Source organism: Sprattus sprattus (assembly GCF_963457725.1).
Source record: "Sprattus sprattus genome assembly, chromosome: 2".
Classification (NCBI taxonomy): Eukaryota; Metazoa; Chordata; class Actinopteri; order Clupeiformes; family Clupeidae; genus Sprattus; species Sprattus sprattus.
Genome location: NC_137921.1, coordinates 52,218,441 through 52,235,124, shown reverse-complemented (window position 1 = coordinate 52,235,124; position 16,684 = coordinate 52,218,441). Strand labels below are relative to the sequence as shown.

The 16,684-nt window shown below is 48.3% G+C and overlaps 1 protein-coding gene across 2 annotated transcripts in view; it reads right to left on the bottom strand.

The window, feature by feature from the left end:
- Nucleotides 1-1,195: 1,195 nt before the first annotated feature.
- The window catches only part of clocka (clock circadian regulator a), a 41,873-nt gene continuing 26,384 nt past the window's right edge, over nt 1,196-16,684 (bottom strand). The window contains exons 9-23 of one of the 2 annotated variants that reach the window (XM_080860760.1): nt 16,303-16,423; nt 15,638-15,751; nt 15,084-15,202; nt 14,628-14,710; nt 9,428-9,534; nt 9,057-9,204; nt 8,527-8,602; nt 8,096-8,240; nt 7,054-7,154; nt 6,519-6,635; nt 5,842-5,988; nt 5,021-5,275; nt 4,560-4,741; nt 3,127-3,421; nt 1,196-1,655 (exon numbers count right to left, since the gene is read on the bottom strand). In XM_080860760.1, the coding sequence (XP_080716886.1) occupies nt 1,344-1,655; nt 3,127-3,421; nt 4,560-4,741; nt 5,021-5,275; nt 5,842-5,988; nt 6,519-6,635; nt 7,054-7,154; nt 8,096-8,240; nt 8,527-8,602; nt 9,057-9,204; nt 9,428-9,534; nt 14,628-14,710; nt 15,084-15,202; nt 15,638-15,751; nt 16,303-16,423 (2,322 nt within the window). In that variant the 3' untranslated portion in view covers nt 1,196-1,343. The remainder of the gene's footprint in view (nt 1,656-3,126; nt 3,422-4,559; nt 4,742-5,020; nt 5,276-5,841; nt 5,989-6,518; nt 6,636-7,053; nt 7,155-8,095; nt 8,241-8,526; nt 8,603-9,056; nt 9,205-9,427; nt 9,535-14,627; nt 14,711-15,083; nt 15,203-15,637; nt 15,752-16,302; nt 16,424-16,684) is intronic. The other variant, XM_080860761.1, reaches the window with a different exon arrangement.

Here is a 16,684-nt window from a genome sequence, read left to right as displayed (position 1 = left end):
ACAAATGCATACCCAAATGCATGCGCACACACACACACACACACACACACACACACACACACACACACACACACACACACACACACACACACGCACACACACACACAGTGAGCCAAGTGTACACACACTCATACACACTTTGAGAGACATTGCCTTCTGATCTGTATATGTATATTTATACTATATAAACCAGAGCCATATGTATACATAGATATACTTTAAAATCTCTTCCATTTTCATTACAAAAATCTCAACAGTACTAATAAATTATGTGTTTGAGGATTAAACAAACTGTGACACAATCTGTAAAACCAGCAGTGCTTGCTTTCCAGACACACACACACACACACACACCCCACAAGGAAAAGCAAGTCTGTGAAGAATATCAGCCATTTAGCGTGTTAAGGTCTCTTTTTTTCTTTGAATACTAGAAAAAAGTATATATTCAAAGCTACAAATAACAGACTACGCTTTTCATTTCATGCATCATATAAAATATTAGTTTCTCTGTCCTTTTGTCCATATATTTACAGATTATTTTACAGGTGATCTGTACAATAAAAGTTCAATCCACATGACATTCTTAAAAATATTTTCTGACCCATAATTACTTTGACATGAAAAAGAAGAAAAGAGTGACAGAGAGAGAGGGAGAAAAGAAAGAGTGGAGGAGAAAGCAGTCGTCTGCATTTCAGGACTTCTTTGAAGCCCGGATGGTCAGCTCCAGCCCAAAGTCTGGAACGTTCTGCATAAATTAAACCTGTGACAAGCACACGAGACATCGGGACAAGGGGACGAGAGAAAGGGGCTGGGTAGGTGGACAGCCTGCATGCCTCCATAATGGCCATGGTGATGGGTGTCTCCATGGAGGTTGCTATGGCGACACCTCTGGAGCAGGGACAGGGCACCTCCGCTCATCAGGTCCCGAGCTTACGGCACGGGCAATGGACAGCGTAGCTTGTTCCTGGAACTTTCCAGAATTTGCGTCCAAGCGGGCAGGCATCCTGGAGTTTTCCTGGAGAGGATGACCGGGTGGAGAGAGGTGGGGTGAGGTGGGTGCACGGAGGTGTAAGCGGCAGGGGGAGGAGGCCAAACCCTTGATCAGGTGGTCTCCCCAGCTCCCCTGGAGTCAATGCAGAAAGAGGGCGGGGGGGGGGGGGGGGGGGGGGGTCTAAAGAGACCAAACAGTCGAAATCCTGCTTATTCTTTATGCTATGTTTGAAAAACAAACATCCAAAACACCCCTCTCCACTGTAAAACTATGTGGTTCAGCCCTCCACCACCACTCCCACCACCTCCACCACACCACTACCACTGTGCATCCTGCAAGCTTCTAAGCAGGGCTACTGGGTGGGCGCGTTGGACCGGTCCGACATGCTGTCTGCCCTATGTGAGGCCAGCTGTTGCTGCTGTTGTTGTTGTTGTTGTTGTTGTTGTTGTTGTTGTAGCTGCTGTTGATGCAGCTGCTGTTGCTGTTGTTGATGCAGCTGCTGTTGCTGTTGTTGATGCAGCTGCTGTTGTTGCTGTTGTTGTTGCTGCTGCTGCTGCTGCTGCTGCAGTTGCTGTGCAGTGGTGAATGCCCCTTGCTGCTGCAGAGGGAAGGCGGCCTGCAGGATGAGCTGCGTGGACTGGTTACTGTGGAGCAGCCGGGGAGCCTGTGGGCGAGGGCAGAGACGAGGAACAGACGTTACAGATTTATTTATTTGGTGTTTGTTTTGTTAGTTAATAACCCGTTTGTGCCATAAGCTTGTATTTTGTTATACACAGGTCTAGGAAATAGCTTGGGAAGCTCTGTAGTGAAGTTGGGTGTCATTTTGTTTATCTTGTTTTTGGTAAGTTAGTGAATGAGGTTAGTTCTGGTTGATAATTTTGTCTTCTTTTTGCTTTCAGGTAAATTGGATTCCACTCAGTGAGTGTAGTCCACCCCCCCCCCCCCCCCCCCACCGGCCTTGAACCCGGGTCTTCAGGGCACCCTGACTACAATGCCAAAGAGCCAGGCCCATTGGCTTGGCAGTCAGAGCACACTCAACCTTGGAGATGGCACTTTCTCACACTGCCCTTCAGGAGGCGCACCCATGCACTTTACACACACAGGCATCTCTCACACATCCTCCAAACGTACTACTCCTATCCCAGGGTGCCCCACACACTAATGCCTCACCCATCTCTAGTGTTCCTTCACACGGGTATCAACCTAACCTTGGGCCCCTCATATGGTTCACATACTGGGAACGCCACCGATGGCCTCACAGCAAGCCATACCACTTCCGACATCATTTGTAGCGAAGGGAGAGAGCAGCCACCCCACCCAGCCTTGAACCTGTGTTCTACAGGGTACCAAACCTGCACACTGACTACCCTAGAGCCAGGCTCGTTGGTATGGCAGTCAGAGCACATACTCAACCATAGTGACGATCCACAACCATAGTGACGGTACTCAACCATAGTGACGGTACTCAACCATAGTGACGGTACTCAACCGTAGTGACAGTAACCAACCATAGTGACGGTACTCTGTCACAATCATAACAGCTATTTGGTTTGTTTATTATTTTGTTCTTTCCCCTCCTGAAGTTTTCAGAGTTTATGCTGCCTGTGTTTCACTTAATGTGGATGTATTAATCTAATTATTTTCAATACGTATCTTTGTCATGTAGTGGAGTGCTGGGGACAGGAGAAGGGAGTTATTTTTATTTTTTTTGCGTTGCCTTAACCCATAGACAAAAAGGGGGAACGCAACCCAAACACAGAAGTCTGGAAAACTTCGACCAAACGTTCCACTTTTTTTGTTGTGTTGAGTTTGTTTTACTACTGCTACATTGTGCGTAGTGTAAAGTATAAAGTATAGTCAGGGTTCAATTCAGGGCAGTGAAACAGGCCAGAAAGCAGCAGCCCTTGTAACAGTGATTTCTGCAGTGTACTCATTGACCCAGTAATCTCTGAACCCATCCCTGTTCTGAAATCTTTTTTGACTCCATCTCTTTTTTTTGAAAATCGTGGTTGACCGACTAACCCAGTCTTACCAATGAGAGAGAAGCTTTCAGATGAGTAGGATTTATCATCAAATGGCATCAACTGCCTAATGTACACTCTAAAGTCTACATCTATGGGCGGGTCCAGACTGACCTTTGAAACGCCCGGCCCCCTGGTGGTCACCTGCAGGAACTGCGTCTGCTGTTGCGCCTTGGCCTGCCCCTGCTGCTGCGCGGCCGCCTGCGTCTGCGCCTGCTGCTCCTGCGTGGGCTGCTGCTGTTGCTGCTGCTGGGGCGGTTGCTGGGCGATGCTGATGGTCTGCGGCTGGCCCTGCTGCGGCGCAAACGCCGTCACCACTTGGCCCATAAACATGGTGGTGGGCACCATGACACCGCAAGCCATCGGACCAGTCACCAGCTTAGTCAGCAGCTGAGGGCCCGTTGGGAACCTGAGGGGAGAGAGTGGAAGAGAGAGAGAGAGAGAGAGAGAGAAAGAGAGAGAGGGAGAGAGAGAGTCAATATATATTCAACAAATATTCCTAAATGAAATTTTCTGGAATCATATTAAAACAAGTGAACCACTCTCCTACAAAGCCCTATGCTGCCAGGAGTTGAACCCCACAGAGGACTTCCCTCTACCTACTTGTCCTGAGGCTAAGTGCACAATCAACCACTCAGGTCAATACACCATCACCACCTCAGCCTAAAGACACTCAGATAATTAGACCAAACCTTATTATGATGAAGGAAAAAGGAGTAGTACAGAGATAACTGGACAAAACTACTTCCTTACCATCTATAGCCCCTCTTGTTCTGCATGCCCTTTGTCCTGTTAATGCTTCTTGTTTGTTTTATTTTATTTATGTTTATTTCAATTGTATAATTTGTGTAAATACACTTTGGCAATGTTGTAATGTATGCAGTCATTCCAATAAAGCCATTTGAATTTGAAAGAGAGAGAGAGAGAGAGAGAGAGAGAGAGAGAGAAGGATAGAAAGAGTGAGAAGAGACAGAGAAAGGGATAGGGTGATTTTGAGTGAGAGCGCGCGAGTGAGTGTGTCAGTGAGTGAGAAAGAGCGAGAGAAAGAAAAAAAAAGATGGAGAAGAAAAAGCACGAATAAGAGATAGATTGAGGACACCTTTTCTCCAGCCGAGAGCCAAACTCAATCTTCCATGTTGGAGTGCGCACAAGCAGCTAAGAGTGACCCCGTCATGTTCGCTCACAATCACTCTGGCCTCTTGGGCATGTGGGTCTGTTTTGGACATCGATTACAACTACTCCATGTCCCTCACTCGGCCCATAGTGGTAGGGGATGTCACAGACGTGTGGATGGCACAGACATGGGTGTGTGTGTGTGTGTGTGTGTGTGTGTGTGGATGGCACAGATGTGTGTGTGTGTGTGTGTGTGTGTGTGTGTGTGTGTGTGTGTGTGTGTGGCACAGACGTGTGTGTGTGTGTGTGTGTGTGTGTGTGTGTGTGTGTGTGTGTGTGTGTGTGGCACAGACGTGTGTGTGGATGGCAGACGTGTGTGTGTGTGTGTGTGTGTGTGTGTGTAGTGGGGAGGCGAATGCGGTTCTGGTGATTACCGGATCTGCCGGTCCTGGGAGAAGGTGGCCACGGCAGCACCGCTGGGACTGCTGCTCTGAGCCAAGCTGGTGGCGATCTGCACCACGTTGGCCTGGGCCGGCTGGGAGATCATCATGGTGTTGTAGAGGGAGGTTGGCAGCGCGCCCTGGGGGGACTGCAGCGAGTGGGTCTGGCGCTGTGCCTGCAGAGAAGAGGAGAGAACAGAGAAGAGAGAAAAGAAGAGAAGAGAAAAGAGAAGACACACACAGTTTAAAACCTGTCAATCACCTCTGATTTCATGCAAGTATACCAAAGTATTGCTGATACACAATAGTAGACTAACTGCAGACTAACTGCTTTTTGTAGACCACGTTTTATTGATTTCACTTTTCAGTACACAATGAAGGCCAATCTCGTCCACAGTTGCTGTGTGGGACGATGCACCCTATAGAGGGTTCCTGAGGAGGCAAGCTGAATGTACCTGAGTGAGGGTGGCGCTTTGATCACGCAGGAGATTCTGAGGTTGCGCCTGGACCTGTTGGGGCTGCTGTTGCTGCTGCTGCTGCTGAACTACATGCTGGGTGGCCGGGTGAGTGGCTGTGAGGCTGCCTTGAAGGGATCCCGCTGGTACTACCTGGCCCTGCATGGTTAGCGTGCCCCCTGCTTGCACGGCTGTCCCCTGAGTCAGCTGTACCGAGCCCAGGTTTAACCCACTGGTGCCAGGCTGGAGAAACATCTGAGAGAGAAATAGAGAGAGAAAAAGAGAGATAGAGAGGAAAGGAGGGGGAGAGGCAGAGGAATAAGTATGCATAGTCCACCGCAAACATATGCTGCTGATGGTCAGATTAGTTTCATCCCACCACATCATCAGAGAGGACGCACTGGGCTCAATGAGATAAACGAGAGGAACAGTAACGATTCTGTTTTTTTTTGTGAGTGGGACACATGATAAGCTCTAACTGCTTTGGTTAGGGACCTACATGGTAGCATAGGTTGCTGGGTAAATTACTGTAGACTTGTAAGGGTGAGGAGTATTTACACAAACCAAAATGACTGCATATAATTGGATATCAGTTCCATGCAGTTGGTTCAGTCATTTGTTTGAATGAGGGCAAGGCTATGGCCTTACTATGGCCAGCCATGTAAGATCATTAAAGGGTTATTAAACTGCTGCCAAATGATTCATCACTATCCACTAGTAGGCCATTTTTAGATACAGTAAACGTCATAGAATGACCCTTATTTATAATACAGAGGTAGTGGTGAGCATCTGGCCTCCGGTCAGCAGGGGGCAGTACTCACCTGCAGGCCCTGGCCCTGCACCCTCTGCAACTCGTCCTGGATCTGCCGCAGCTCCTGCTGCTGCCGTTGGATGTTGGCCTCGATCATGCGCGTGCGCTGCTCCAGCTGATCCTTCAGGTGCTGCATGGCGTCCAGTTGGGTGGTGAACTGCGGGCCGCAAGCCGTAATCAGAAAAGCTCATTAGCATCACAGGGCAGGTTTCTGGGCTGTTGTAAACGAGCTGAAAGGGTCAATGGGTCAAAGGGAAAAGCTGGCCGCAACACCGACAGGGCGGTAAGACGTAGAGTGGCGGGGAAGGGGGAGTGGAGCAGAGGGGAGGTCAGCTTAGGACACGAGACACAGGGGAGTGGGCAATAACAGGGTCTTATGACTTCTACAATAACAGTTTAGCTTAACACATGTGACTGAGACGGGGGATGTGTGTGAACCCAACCGTGCCTTGAGAGAACATGGGGTGAATAACGCAGCCAGAAATACAAGACTAAAAAGCAGAAGAGTTCGCCATAGACCGGCCACATGATCACAATAATAGCAGCAGTGCTCTTGACCTCCAGACAAGCCCAGCAAGAGGCACAATTTGTGCCCAATTCACATTGCGGAACTATCAGCAAAAAATGGCCTCCCCCGACTGTCTGTGACCATAATTTCAGGACTGCACAGAAGCCCCCTCCGCTTACCTGCACAGTGGGCTGGAGCTGTTGCTGTTGCTGTTGCTGTGGCTGCTGTTGCTGTTGCTGTTGCTGGGAGACCACTGACGTGGCCATCGTCTGACCCGTGTTCTGCGAGCTCATCGACTGTAATTGGAGACAAAAATGATTGTCTCAGCCACAGAATCTCACAAACATGTGTTAACGCATACAACGTCCAACAGTGCGGGGCTAATATTCTTTGGAGCCACAGGAACCTCTGTATTTGAGCCCTTAGTGACTGCTGCGGTGGCCTCAACACAGACACGTGAGCCCAGCCCGGGTAGCAACCGCCTGTCAAAAGATGGCTGAGGCACTACAAGGGTTTGATTTATTATGTCTGCATTTGCCAGCTCACTTCTAGTCATATACAGATGTTCACAGACTCAGCACAGTTCAATGATACATCTGGGATGCTGGGCTTTGTCCTACATCAGAAGGTGTGGGGTGAGACATTATTTCATCCAATCACAATGCAGGACTGGCAGGACTTCCCTCCCCCGACGCCACGGCGACGTGAACTGACCTGGCTGCTGATGGAGGAGCGGCGCTGTGATGTCATCTCGATGGCTGAGACCGATTGCCGCGGCGGCGTGCTGAGGTCTGTCTGCAACTTCGTGTGCGTGGCTGTAAGGGAAAAGTCACACACATATTTGAATCTCGACCAAAAAGTTTCATCATCAGTGACAACGGCATGATTACTACATTCATTTCTCATGTGTGAGCGGTCTCCTTTTCTCTCCTTTCAATGACTTCTCCTTATCTGGTGACTTTGGGTGGCATATACTGTATCCAGCTTCAGTCGAGTGCCATTGTGTGCGTGTGTTGGTGTGCATGCGTGTGTGTGTTGTTGCGAGCGTGTGTGCTTGCTTGCGTGCGTGCGTGCGTGTGTGTGTGTGTGTGTGTTTGTGTTGTTGCGTGCGTGTGTGTACGCTGTTGTTAAACAGTTCCAATGAGCTGTCAGTTATTTGACCAGACTGACGCATGCCTTGGTGTGTGTAAGCACAATGACACTGGTGTTAACAAGATCTCATTGATGATCAGAGGCATCCTATCATCAGTGCCTCCATTCTCAGTGACAGACTTAGGAGTTGATTGGCTTGAATGGATGCCTCATTATAAAAGCCAAGGCAGGCCAGGATAAGCCAATGCAAAGGACCTATTGTGCCGACAGCTACCAAAACAAAGGCAACAGACAGGATGTTGAACCCATGAAAGTAAAAATGCATGAGGACATGCGTGTGTGTGTGGACTGTATGTGTTCATGTGTGGACACGCATGTATGTGTGGACTGTATGTATTCATGTGTTGGCATGTGTGTGTTTTCTGTACCCATTAGTTTTAAAAGTTGTATTTCACCACTGGAACCATTTCAGTCCCTTTCATTGGAAATGCAATTGGTGGATTCAAAGAAATAAGTCATATGTGCATGTATACAAGTGCGAGAATGTGTTTGTACGTCTGTGTGTGTGTGTGTGTGTGTGTGTGTGTGTGTGTGTGTGTGTGTGTGTGTGTGTGTGTGTGTGTGTGTGTATGTGTGTGTGTGTGTGTGTATGTGTGTCTCTTACAGTTGGGTTCGGAGACAGCGGTGTGCGAGGACTTGCGGGAGGAGCGTGACGAGACGGAGGGAGTGTGGCTGCAGTCAAAGCCCTCTAGCGCCTCCTTCAGGCTGGAGGTGTTGAGTTGCGACTCCGAGCCCGAGTCCTGACTCTGCTGCAGGAGAGAGACAGAAAGAGAGGGAGAGAGAAGATAAAAAAACAGCCATATGGCCGCTTTTAGCATGACTGAGTCACATTCGCTGCCGTGGCCCGTTCTTGCAGATTAGTCATATTTCAAAAGTCATTTTCAAAAGAGGTTTTCTTTTCTTTTCTTTCTGACTAAGGAGCTAGTTAGCGGTGACTAAGCGGAGCGAAACAGTAACTGGGCGAGAAGAGGTTAGCGGGGTCACTGTGACTGCAGGAGAGAGACAAAGGTGGATGCTGATCTGTGGCATGATTACCTTGTCTGCAGAGATCTGGGGGAGAGACTCCTCGAGACCCAGCTCTCTCCGCTGTTCCGCTCTCACCTCGGCATAACTGGAGGGTGTAGAGAGGGAGAGGGATGGAGAGAAAGCAAGAGAAGTGGAGAAAGGGAGAGAGAAAACAAGAGAGACAGAATGAAAGGGAAAGGGAGAGACACATAGAGTGGGTAAATATAAAATCAAGATGGATTAAAAAAAACGATAACAGACCCATAATTAATCAGGAAATATCTGGGATGAACTTTGCTTTCCCAAGAAGCCCTGTTCCGTTACTAGAACAAAGGAGTCAAATGGGCCAAGCAATAGGAGTCAACACAGCTGTCTGTGTCTGTGTCTGTGTCTGTGTCTGTGTCTGTGTCTGTGTCTGTGTCTGTGTCTGTGTCTGTGTCTGTGTCTGTGTCTGTGTCTGTGTCTGTGTCTGTGTCTGTGTCTGTGTCTGTGTCTGTGTCTGTGTCTGTGTCTGTGTCTGTGTCTGTGTCTGTGTCTGTGTCTGTGTCTTCTCCCCTTACCTGACCACTGTGTGAGTGCAAACGATGAACTCGGGTCTGGAGTTCCACTGGTGGTAGGTAATGTAGTACTGCGTCTGCAGCCAGATCCACTGCTGGCCTTTTGTTAGGAACCTGTAGTAGCAGGACTTGCCTTTCCCATACTGCATCACTGCAAAAAGGTGAGGTGAGAGGTCACGTCAGGTGCCATATCGTAGCTGCTAAACAAATTACTGATTCACACTCAGGAGAGGGACGGGTGGGGTGGGGGTGGGGCTGAAACACCTGTGTGATATCAAGGACACACACAGGCATGCACAGCTGTGAGAATCCCTAAGAGTGTCTCAGACACACACACACACACACACACACACACAGGGTGATGACTAACTCACAGTGCTCATGGCACTTTGCCAGTGTCTCCAAGTCGTCCACGTGGTAGTAATCATACCCTGATGTACCCAGCACCTCAAACGGCAGGTAGCCTATGATGGGCGGCGCCCTGAAAAAGAAACAAAATGAAGGCGTGGGTTTTTCTTTCTTCTGCTGTAAAGCTAGTAATCTGTTTTCACTCCATCCCATCTAACTGATTTGACACTCTGTTGCTCATGGACATCAAAGGTTGAAAACTGAAAACAGCTCAGTGTAACGTCGGAGGCAAACATCACAATCATAATCAGCCTCTGGTCATAAATAATGTATAATGTACCATCTAGCCAATCAAAACGGAGCATTCACCGTGACCATGGTTAGATGATAAATAATGCACATCATTAGGGCAAACCAGGACATGCTGAGCATAGCCAGGCTGCTGACTCCCCCTGAGAAACAGTCTGGTTAAATGAGGTGTGTTTGCTGGGGAGTGAGTGTGACTCAGTGTTTCCAGCTGAGCTGCTTGTGCGTGTGTGTGTGTGTGTGTGTGTGTGTGTGTGTTTGTGTGTGTGTGTGTGTGTGTGTGTGTGTTGTGCCCCTGGCTCAGACTGATCCCAGCGCAGCGTTCTCTGGAGAGTGCTGACATATGCAGGCAGCCGCGCTCGTCGATAGCTGAACTTCGAGCAGTCGCAGAGAGAGTGGTGTCACGGCCCCAGTGGGCCGTGCTGCTGTTCTCTGCGCGCTTGCAGTGTTCCACCTGGGCACTAGGTGTCCCTCATCGTTTTGTGTTCTGAGTCGTAGGTTGCCGCGGATCAGATGGATAGGCTGCACCTGGGCCAGGTGTGATCTACTCCTTAAAACATCGGAGCAGTTGTTCTCGCGGTCTCCCTCACTCGCGCCTGCATGCTGGTGTTCTGTGGGTCTGCGTGGTTGCGGACCAGATGCCAGCCGAGGCCTTGTTTGATTAATTTAAGCATTTTCTTTACTTTACATATTCTCTATTTTTGTAATAAAGTGTCATTTACCACGAACCTCTCGTGTCCGTCCCAGACTTTTGTCACGGTTGTGAGCCGAACTGTGACAGATGGGGGCTTGTCGAGTCGAGGAATCCGGTCTTTAGGATTGTTTGTAGCAGATAATTTATGAATGGAGTACTGCGTTGTTTGACGTCAGCACGTAGTAGATCTGGGTAGCAGTAGCGTTGTTTGTGGCCTTAACAAGCGCGGCTGTTCTGTTGTTTGGGATTGTACCGAGAGGGTAAGTGAACTGTTGATTCGTGTGATAAGGTAAGGTTAGTTGTTTTGATGTATCTGCTGCAGTAGAGAGGTGAGATTCTGGTGTCATTGCAATATTGTCTGATAATATAGACTGGGTGTTTTTTTCTGTGATTGGGTTTCGTGGTTTGTAGTAGTCTTCTTGCATCGCGGTGGTTCTGTCCCTGTTAGGCTAGGCACGGATTTCCTTGGAGTTCGTGCTGGGGGGTAGTGTGGTGTTATCGGTGGCTTGAGCAGTCGTCTCGGGAGCACAGCCGAGGTCGCAGGTGAGTCGTCAATTGCTGGTTGCTTACCGGGCCTACGGTATCTAGTGTCAGTACCCACCACCGAGCACCTGAAGAGCTAGCGGGTAAGTTAGTTAGTTTTCTGGTTAGGTTGATAGAGGGACGGGATTACTGCGGTATCGTGACTACGTACAGGCTATCGGAGCTTTAATTACTGTTGTAGTATCGTATATTGCATCTGGTTGTGAATTCGTTTAAATTGTGGACAGGTTTAAGGGTCATTGATCATGGAGGTTGCTAAAAATGTGCAAGTTTTTTTGGGTGCTCCATCTGCCGAGTTGCTGGATCTGTGTTCGCGTGAGGAAGTTGTCGCAATTGCGGCGCACTATAAAATTGATGTGGGCGATAAACGCATGACTGAGAATATGAAGAGAATTCTCGGAGAGAAATTAGAGCTGGGACGAGAAGAGGTCGCTGATTTGAGTTCAGGGACAGCTGCTGCGACGTTGGATAGTTCAGGAGGATTATCCTTCGATGAGCGTAGACAGTTGTTACAGTTGGAGGTGGAAATTCGGCAGAATGAGGTAACGAGACTACAGCTGGAGGAGCGGGTGCGCCTTCTAGCCATTGAGGGTGCTGGTCAGGCCCCTGCACGTTCCTTCGATGTTTCAGGTAATTTAAAATTAGTTCCTCGGTTTTCTGAAAGTGATCCGGATACGTTTTTCTCTCTGTTTGAGCGGGTTGCAGGAATCAGGCGTTGGTCCGATGCTGAGCGCACCCTGTTACTGCAATGCACGTTGACTGGTAGAGCCCAGGAGGCTTATTCGGCACTGACAGTTGCGGAAAGTGGCGTTTACGCATCTGTTAAGACGGCTGTTTTGAAAGCCTATGAGCTTGTGCCTGAGGCTTACCGGTTAAAGTTTAGGACTTGGGAGCGATCTGGTAAGCAGACTCATATGGAGTTTGCAAGAGACCTAGCCAAACACTTTAACAGGTGGCGTTCTGCACTTGAGGTTCATACTTATGAGGAGCTGTGTGACTTAGTTGTATTGGAACAGTTTAAAAACTCTGTCTCTAGTCGCATAGCTACCTACATAAGTGAGCATCAGGTGAGAACTGCCTCTGGAGCTGCTAAGCTGGCTGACGAGTATGCCTTGATACATCGTGTGCCCGAGTACAGAACCCGAAGCGATTATAAAGGGGATTCCAGTTGGTCCTTCCCTGAAAGTAACCAAGGGGAGAGGGTAATACCATCTTATACTGGTAGGCATAATGATCACAGGGCTCCTCAGAACTCTGATGACTACAATAAAATATGCCATTACTGTAAAAACAGAGGTCATTTCAAGGATGAGTGTCCTAAGAAAGTTGGCCACGCAAAGCCTGTAATGGCTGCTGTGTCTGTTGAGGCATCAGTAGTTAAGCCATCTGAGTTTGAAGGTTCCCGTGTGAAGCCAGTTTCTCCCTGTATTTGTCCTTGTACATCTCGGTGTGTCTCTCCCTGTGGTTCTTGTCAGCAGGTGGGGACTGTTGCCAGTCCAGATTATTCGGCTTTTGTGTCAGATGGCTATGTGTCACTAGTGGGAGGTGATTCAAGAGTCCCGGTAAAGATCCTTCGGGATACAGGTGCATTTGATTCATTTGTAGTGGGTTCGGTCTTACCATTTTCTCCTTGTTCAGATACTGGGGATAGTATACTGATATGTGGGATGGGATTGAATGTTGTACCTGTGCCTATGCACAAACTAATTCTTGATTGTGGGTTTGTTAAAGGCGAAGTCACTATGGGTGTTCGCCCTGCATTGCCGCATCAGGGGGTTCATGTCTTGTTGGGTAACCAGTTAGCTGGTAGCCGCGTGTTTGCAAATTTACCGTCTTTAGTGGTTACGGCTACTCCTGTGTCACGCATGCCTGATAAGGATGCTCAATGTTTTCCGGAAGTGGTCTCAGCGTGTGCGGTGACTCGTGCCATGACTACAGCTCAGTCTAAACTAGGAACCGGGGAGGCTGTTGCTCAGTTGAGTGAGTGTTATCCTGTGCCTGGTCGTAATCCTCCTGTGCAGGAGGACTGGGTGCGAGTAGAGAAGCGATCCCAGTCTCCTAAATCTGATTTCCAGGTGGCCTCACAGCCAATCCGGCAGCCAGTCCCCCAGAACCAGCCTCACCCTCAAGCTTCACCGCAAGCCAAATATGTTAAACCAGAACTGTTCCCTGTCTGGTTTGGTGGTCCAATGCCAGTCTTAACAGAAGCTTATATTTATGAGTTGTTTAACCAAGTTGGGCCTGTGCACAGTGTGAAGGTTTTAAGAAGCAAAGGTTGTGCATTCGTGAATTACTACCGGAAACGAGACAGTGAAGATGCCGTTAGGAAGCTGCATGGTATTATAGTAGCAGGAGGAATACCTCTCACAGTACGCTTTCCTGATCGAATACACCCACACCTTGGGGTGTCCCAAGCGGCTTCTACTGAGCGCACAGATAAACTCCCAGATGAGTGTTATTTTTGGAGATCTTCAGGCTGCATCAAGAACCAGAACTGCCAGTACAGACACATCCCGCAGAACAAGGGCATCGACCACAACCCTCTAGTTTCTCTAGACTCTTTGTCCTGTCCAAATCGCAGACTGATGCGATGGGTTTTGTTTTGCGGTCCTATTGTTTAGACATCCGTCATAGTAAGGGCAAAGAGAAATATTGTGGCTGATGCCCCGTCAAGGGCGATTTGCCCTTGAAGGTTTAGCTACGGCTCTTATATACATATTAACACCTGTGGTTGCTCCCCTTGGTCTATGCTGTTTCTCTCTATCCTCCACTCTTAAACTGCTTCTCCAGGTGGCAGGGGTTGCTGGGTTGGTTGATGGTAGGAGAGTTGGATCTTGGTGAGTTTTCCTGGTACGTGTGTTTTGTATTTGTGTGCATTGACACTTAGGAATAAAAAGAAAAAGAAAAAAAAAAATATATATTAGATAATAAAATGTGGTATGTTTAGCTTTCTGGTTCCTTGCCATGGGATATGGCTGGGTTCGGACCTATTTCTGGTGGAGGGATGTACTCATATGGGTTCTAGATGGCGGTGGTCGGGTTCGGTTATGAAAGATGTAATAATGTTGTCCCTACCCTGTCTGGGTGCGCCAGGTTGGAACTCTGCTCTTGTGGGGGAAGGTGTCACGGCCCCAGTGGGCCGTGCTGCTGTTCTCTGCGCGCTTGCAGTGTTCCACCTGGGCACTAGGTGTCCCTCATCGTTTTGTGTTCTGAGTCGTAGGTTGCCGCGGATCAGATGGATAGGCTGCACCTGGGCCAGGTGTGATCTACTCCTTAAAACATCGGAGCAGTTGTTCTCGCGGTCTCCCTCACTCGCGCCTGCATGCTGGTGTTCTGTGGGTCTGCGTGGTTGCGGACCAGATGCCAGCCGAGGCCTTGTTTGATTCATTTAAGCATTTTCTTTACTTTACATATTCTCTATTTTTGTAATAAAGTGTCATTTACCACGAACCTCTCGTGTCCGTCCCAGACTTTTGTCACGGTTGTGAGCCGAACTGTGACAGTGGGCGCTGGCTGCCATTAGCCCACACAGCCAGAGGCTACCTGTGAGTGTAGAGTGTGTGTGTGTGTGTGTGTGCTTACCACCAGAGAGACATTTTACGGAGACCACACCCTCCCCACAGACACTTACTACTCAATTTGTTTCCACACACACACGCATGCTCGCACACACACATACACACCTGTGGTCAAGAAAGAGAAACTTCCACTCTAAGCTGTGTCGAGAGGTGAACTCCTCATTAGGCTCCTCCACAGTGCACATCTCCTGTAGGGCAAACCACACCCAAACACAAGAACACAGAATAGAATAATGAGAAACAAAGCCCCCAGCTACAGCAAGAAAACAAAGGCATTCCAGTCTTTTCCATATCTCTCTCTATCGTTCCCTCTCTCGCTCTCTCTCTCTCTCTCTCTCTAAAGACATTGATAAATGAACAGTTGGCAGAACACTCTGCCTTAACTGGGACATCAATCAACAGCACACCCACCCATGCTGCATAAACATACCTACATCTCATTCACCACAGAAGAATAGAGAATAGCAGGAGCAGTCCAACTGGATACACACACACACACACACACACACACACACACACACACACCTTAATCCTTGTGTGTGTGTAAGTGGGTCAACCTACCTTGATGAACTGGGGCTTGGCTAACCGCACAGTCGCTATGAAACACACCCGATCCTCAAATGCTGGCCGCAACGATCGCTGGATGACCCCCTCAAAGCCGTTACGCGTTGAGTTAGGCACTGACGAAGGACAAAAGAGAAAGACACAGAGAGTAAGAGTGAGAGAGAGAGAGAGAAAGGGTTTACCTCTGTTTGTGAACTTCAGAGTTTACATAATTCTGTAAGTTGACTTCTACAGTGACACTTTAGACAATAGAGAGCTTTTTAATGAGCAGTAGCTGCAAGTGAAAAAGAGACAAGCTAAAAAGAGACATTTTCAAGTGTTAATGGGGGGAAGAATAAACACTTGTGCAGTGGTAATTATAGTAGCAACTGATCCCTCAAGAGTTCATGAACCAAGACAGAAACACAGAGAACCAGAGAGATTGAAAGTGAGACAGAGCGTAATTGAGAGAAAGACAAAGAGAGAGAGAGAGATCGAGAGCGAGAGAGAGAGAGAGAGAGAAAAAAAAACACACACAAAAAGTCAGTGTGACTGAGCAATGTTTTGCTCACCATTATTCAGAGACTTGAAGTTTCCGATGAACTTCACGTACTCGTACACAGGCGGGTCCTTGGGATCTATCGTACCCCGGAGCATGTGGCAACAGAACTCGAGCTGGTTTTTCGCTGCAAACAAGCCACAAGAGAAAACCCCACGTCAGCCCCCACAGAAACAGACCAAATGGCTGCCTATGTACCTATGAACAGGAACTAAAACAAATGCCCCAAAAACCCACTTATAGTCATAATATATAATAATAATAATTATTTTAATTATAACAAAAAGCACCAGACACTAGAACTGGACCGGGTTTGGATCTAGAACCACGGCTGGTATGGGTCCAGCTCAGAGGCAGCTGCTGCACCCGTCTCTGTTTCTTCTCCTGGACCAGATGTCTGCTTCTGACCTACATGACTGCAGTGCCAAAGCCAGCTGGCTGAGAGTGTTTGCCTCATCATATTTTACAAGAGTGCCAACAGCAAGGCAGTTTAACTGACTTTTCTTATGCATCGCTCAGTCTTATAAGGAAGTTTAATAACACTGGGATATAGGAAGCTTGATCAAATAGATATCTCCATAAGCTAGACAAATGTATAGATGTACAGATAGAGACAAGGAGGGGAGAGGGTAAGTAATGGGAGAGAATAATGATGATGGATGAGAGTGTGGTGCTCACTCTTCAAGTAGTCTGGCGTGAGCGTCTCCCCCTCCAGGATGTTGGCCGACAGGGCCTTGTAGACATCCGAGTGCTCCCCCAGGGGAAGGAAGTTCAACAGGTTCTGATCCACTAGGTCTGACTGAAATGGAGAGGGGGACAAAAGTAAAGCCTTTCATAACTGTGCTTGTATACACTCACACACACACACACACACACACACACACACACACACACACACACACACACACACACACACCACACACACACCACACACACACACCTCAGTATCGCATTTACACAACTCTGTCATAGATCCTATCATGTTATGTGCCTGCCCTCAGCTTTTTTTTTCTTTGTGTTTGCTTAGTCGAGACAAACAGACACCTGTAAATCCCCAAAT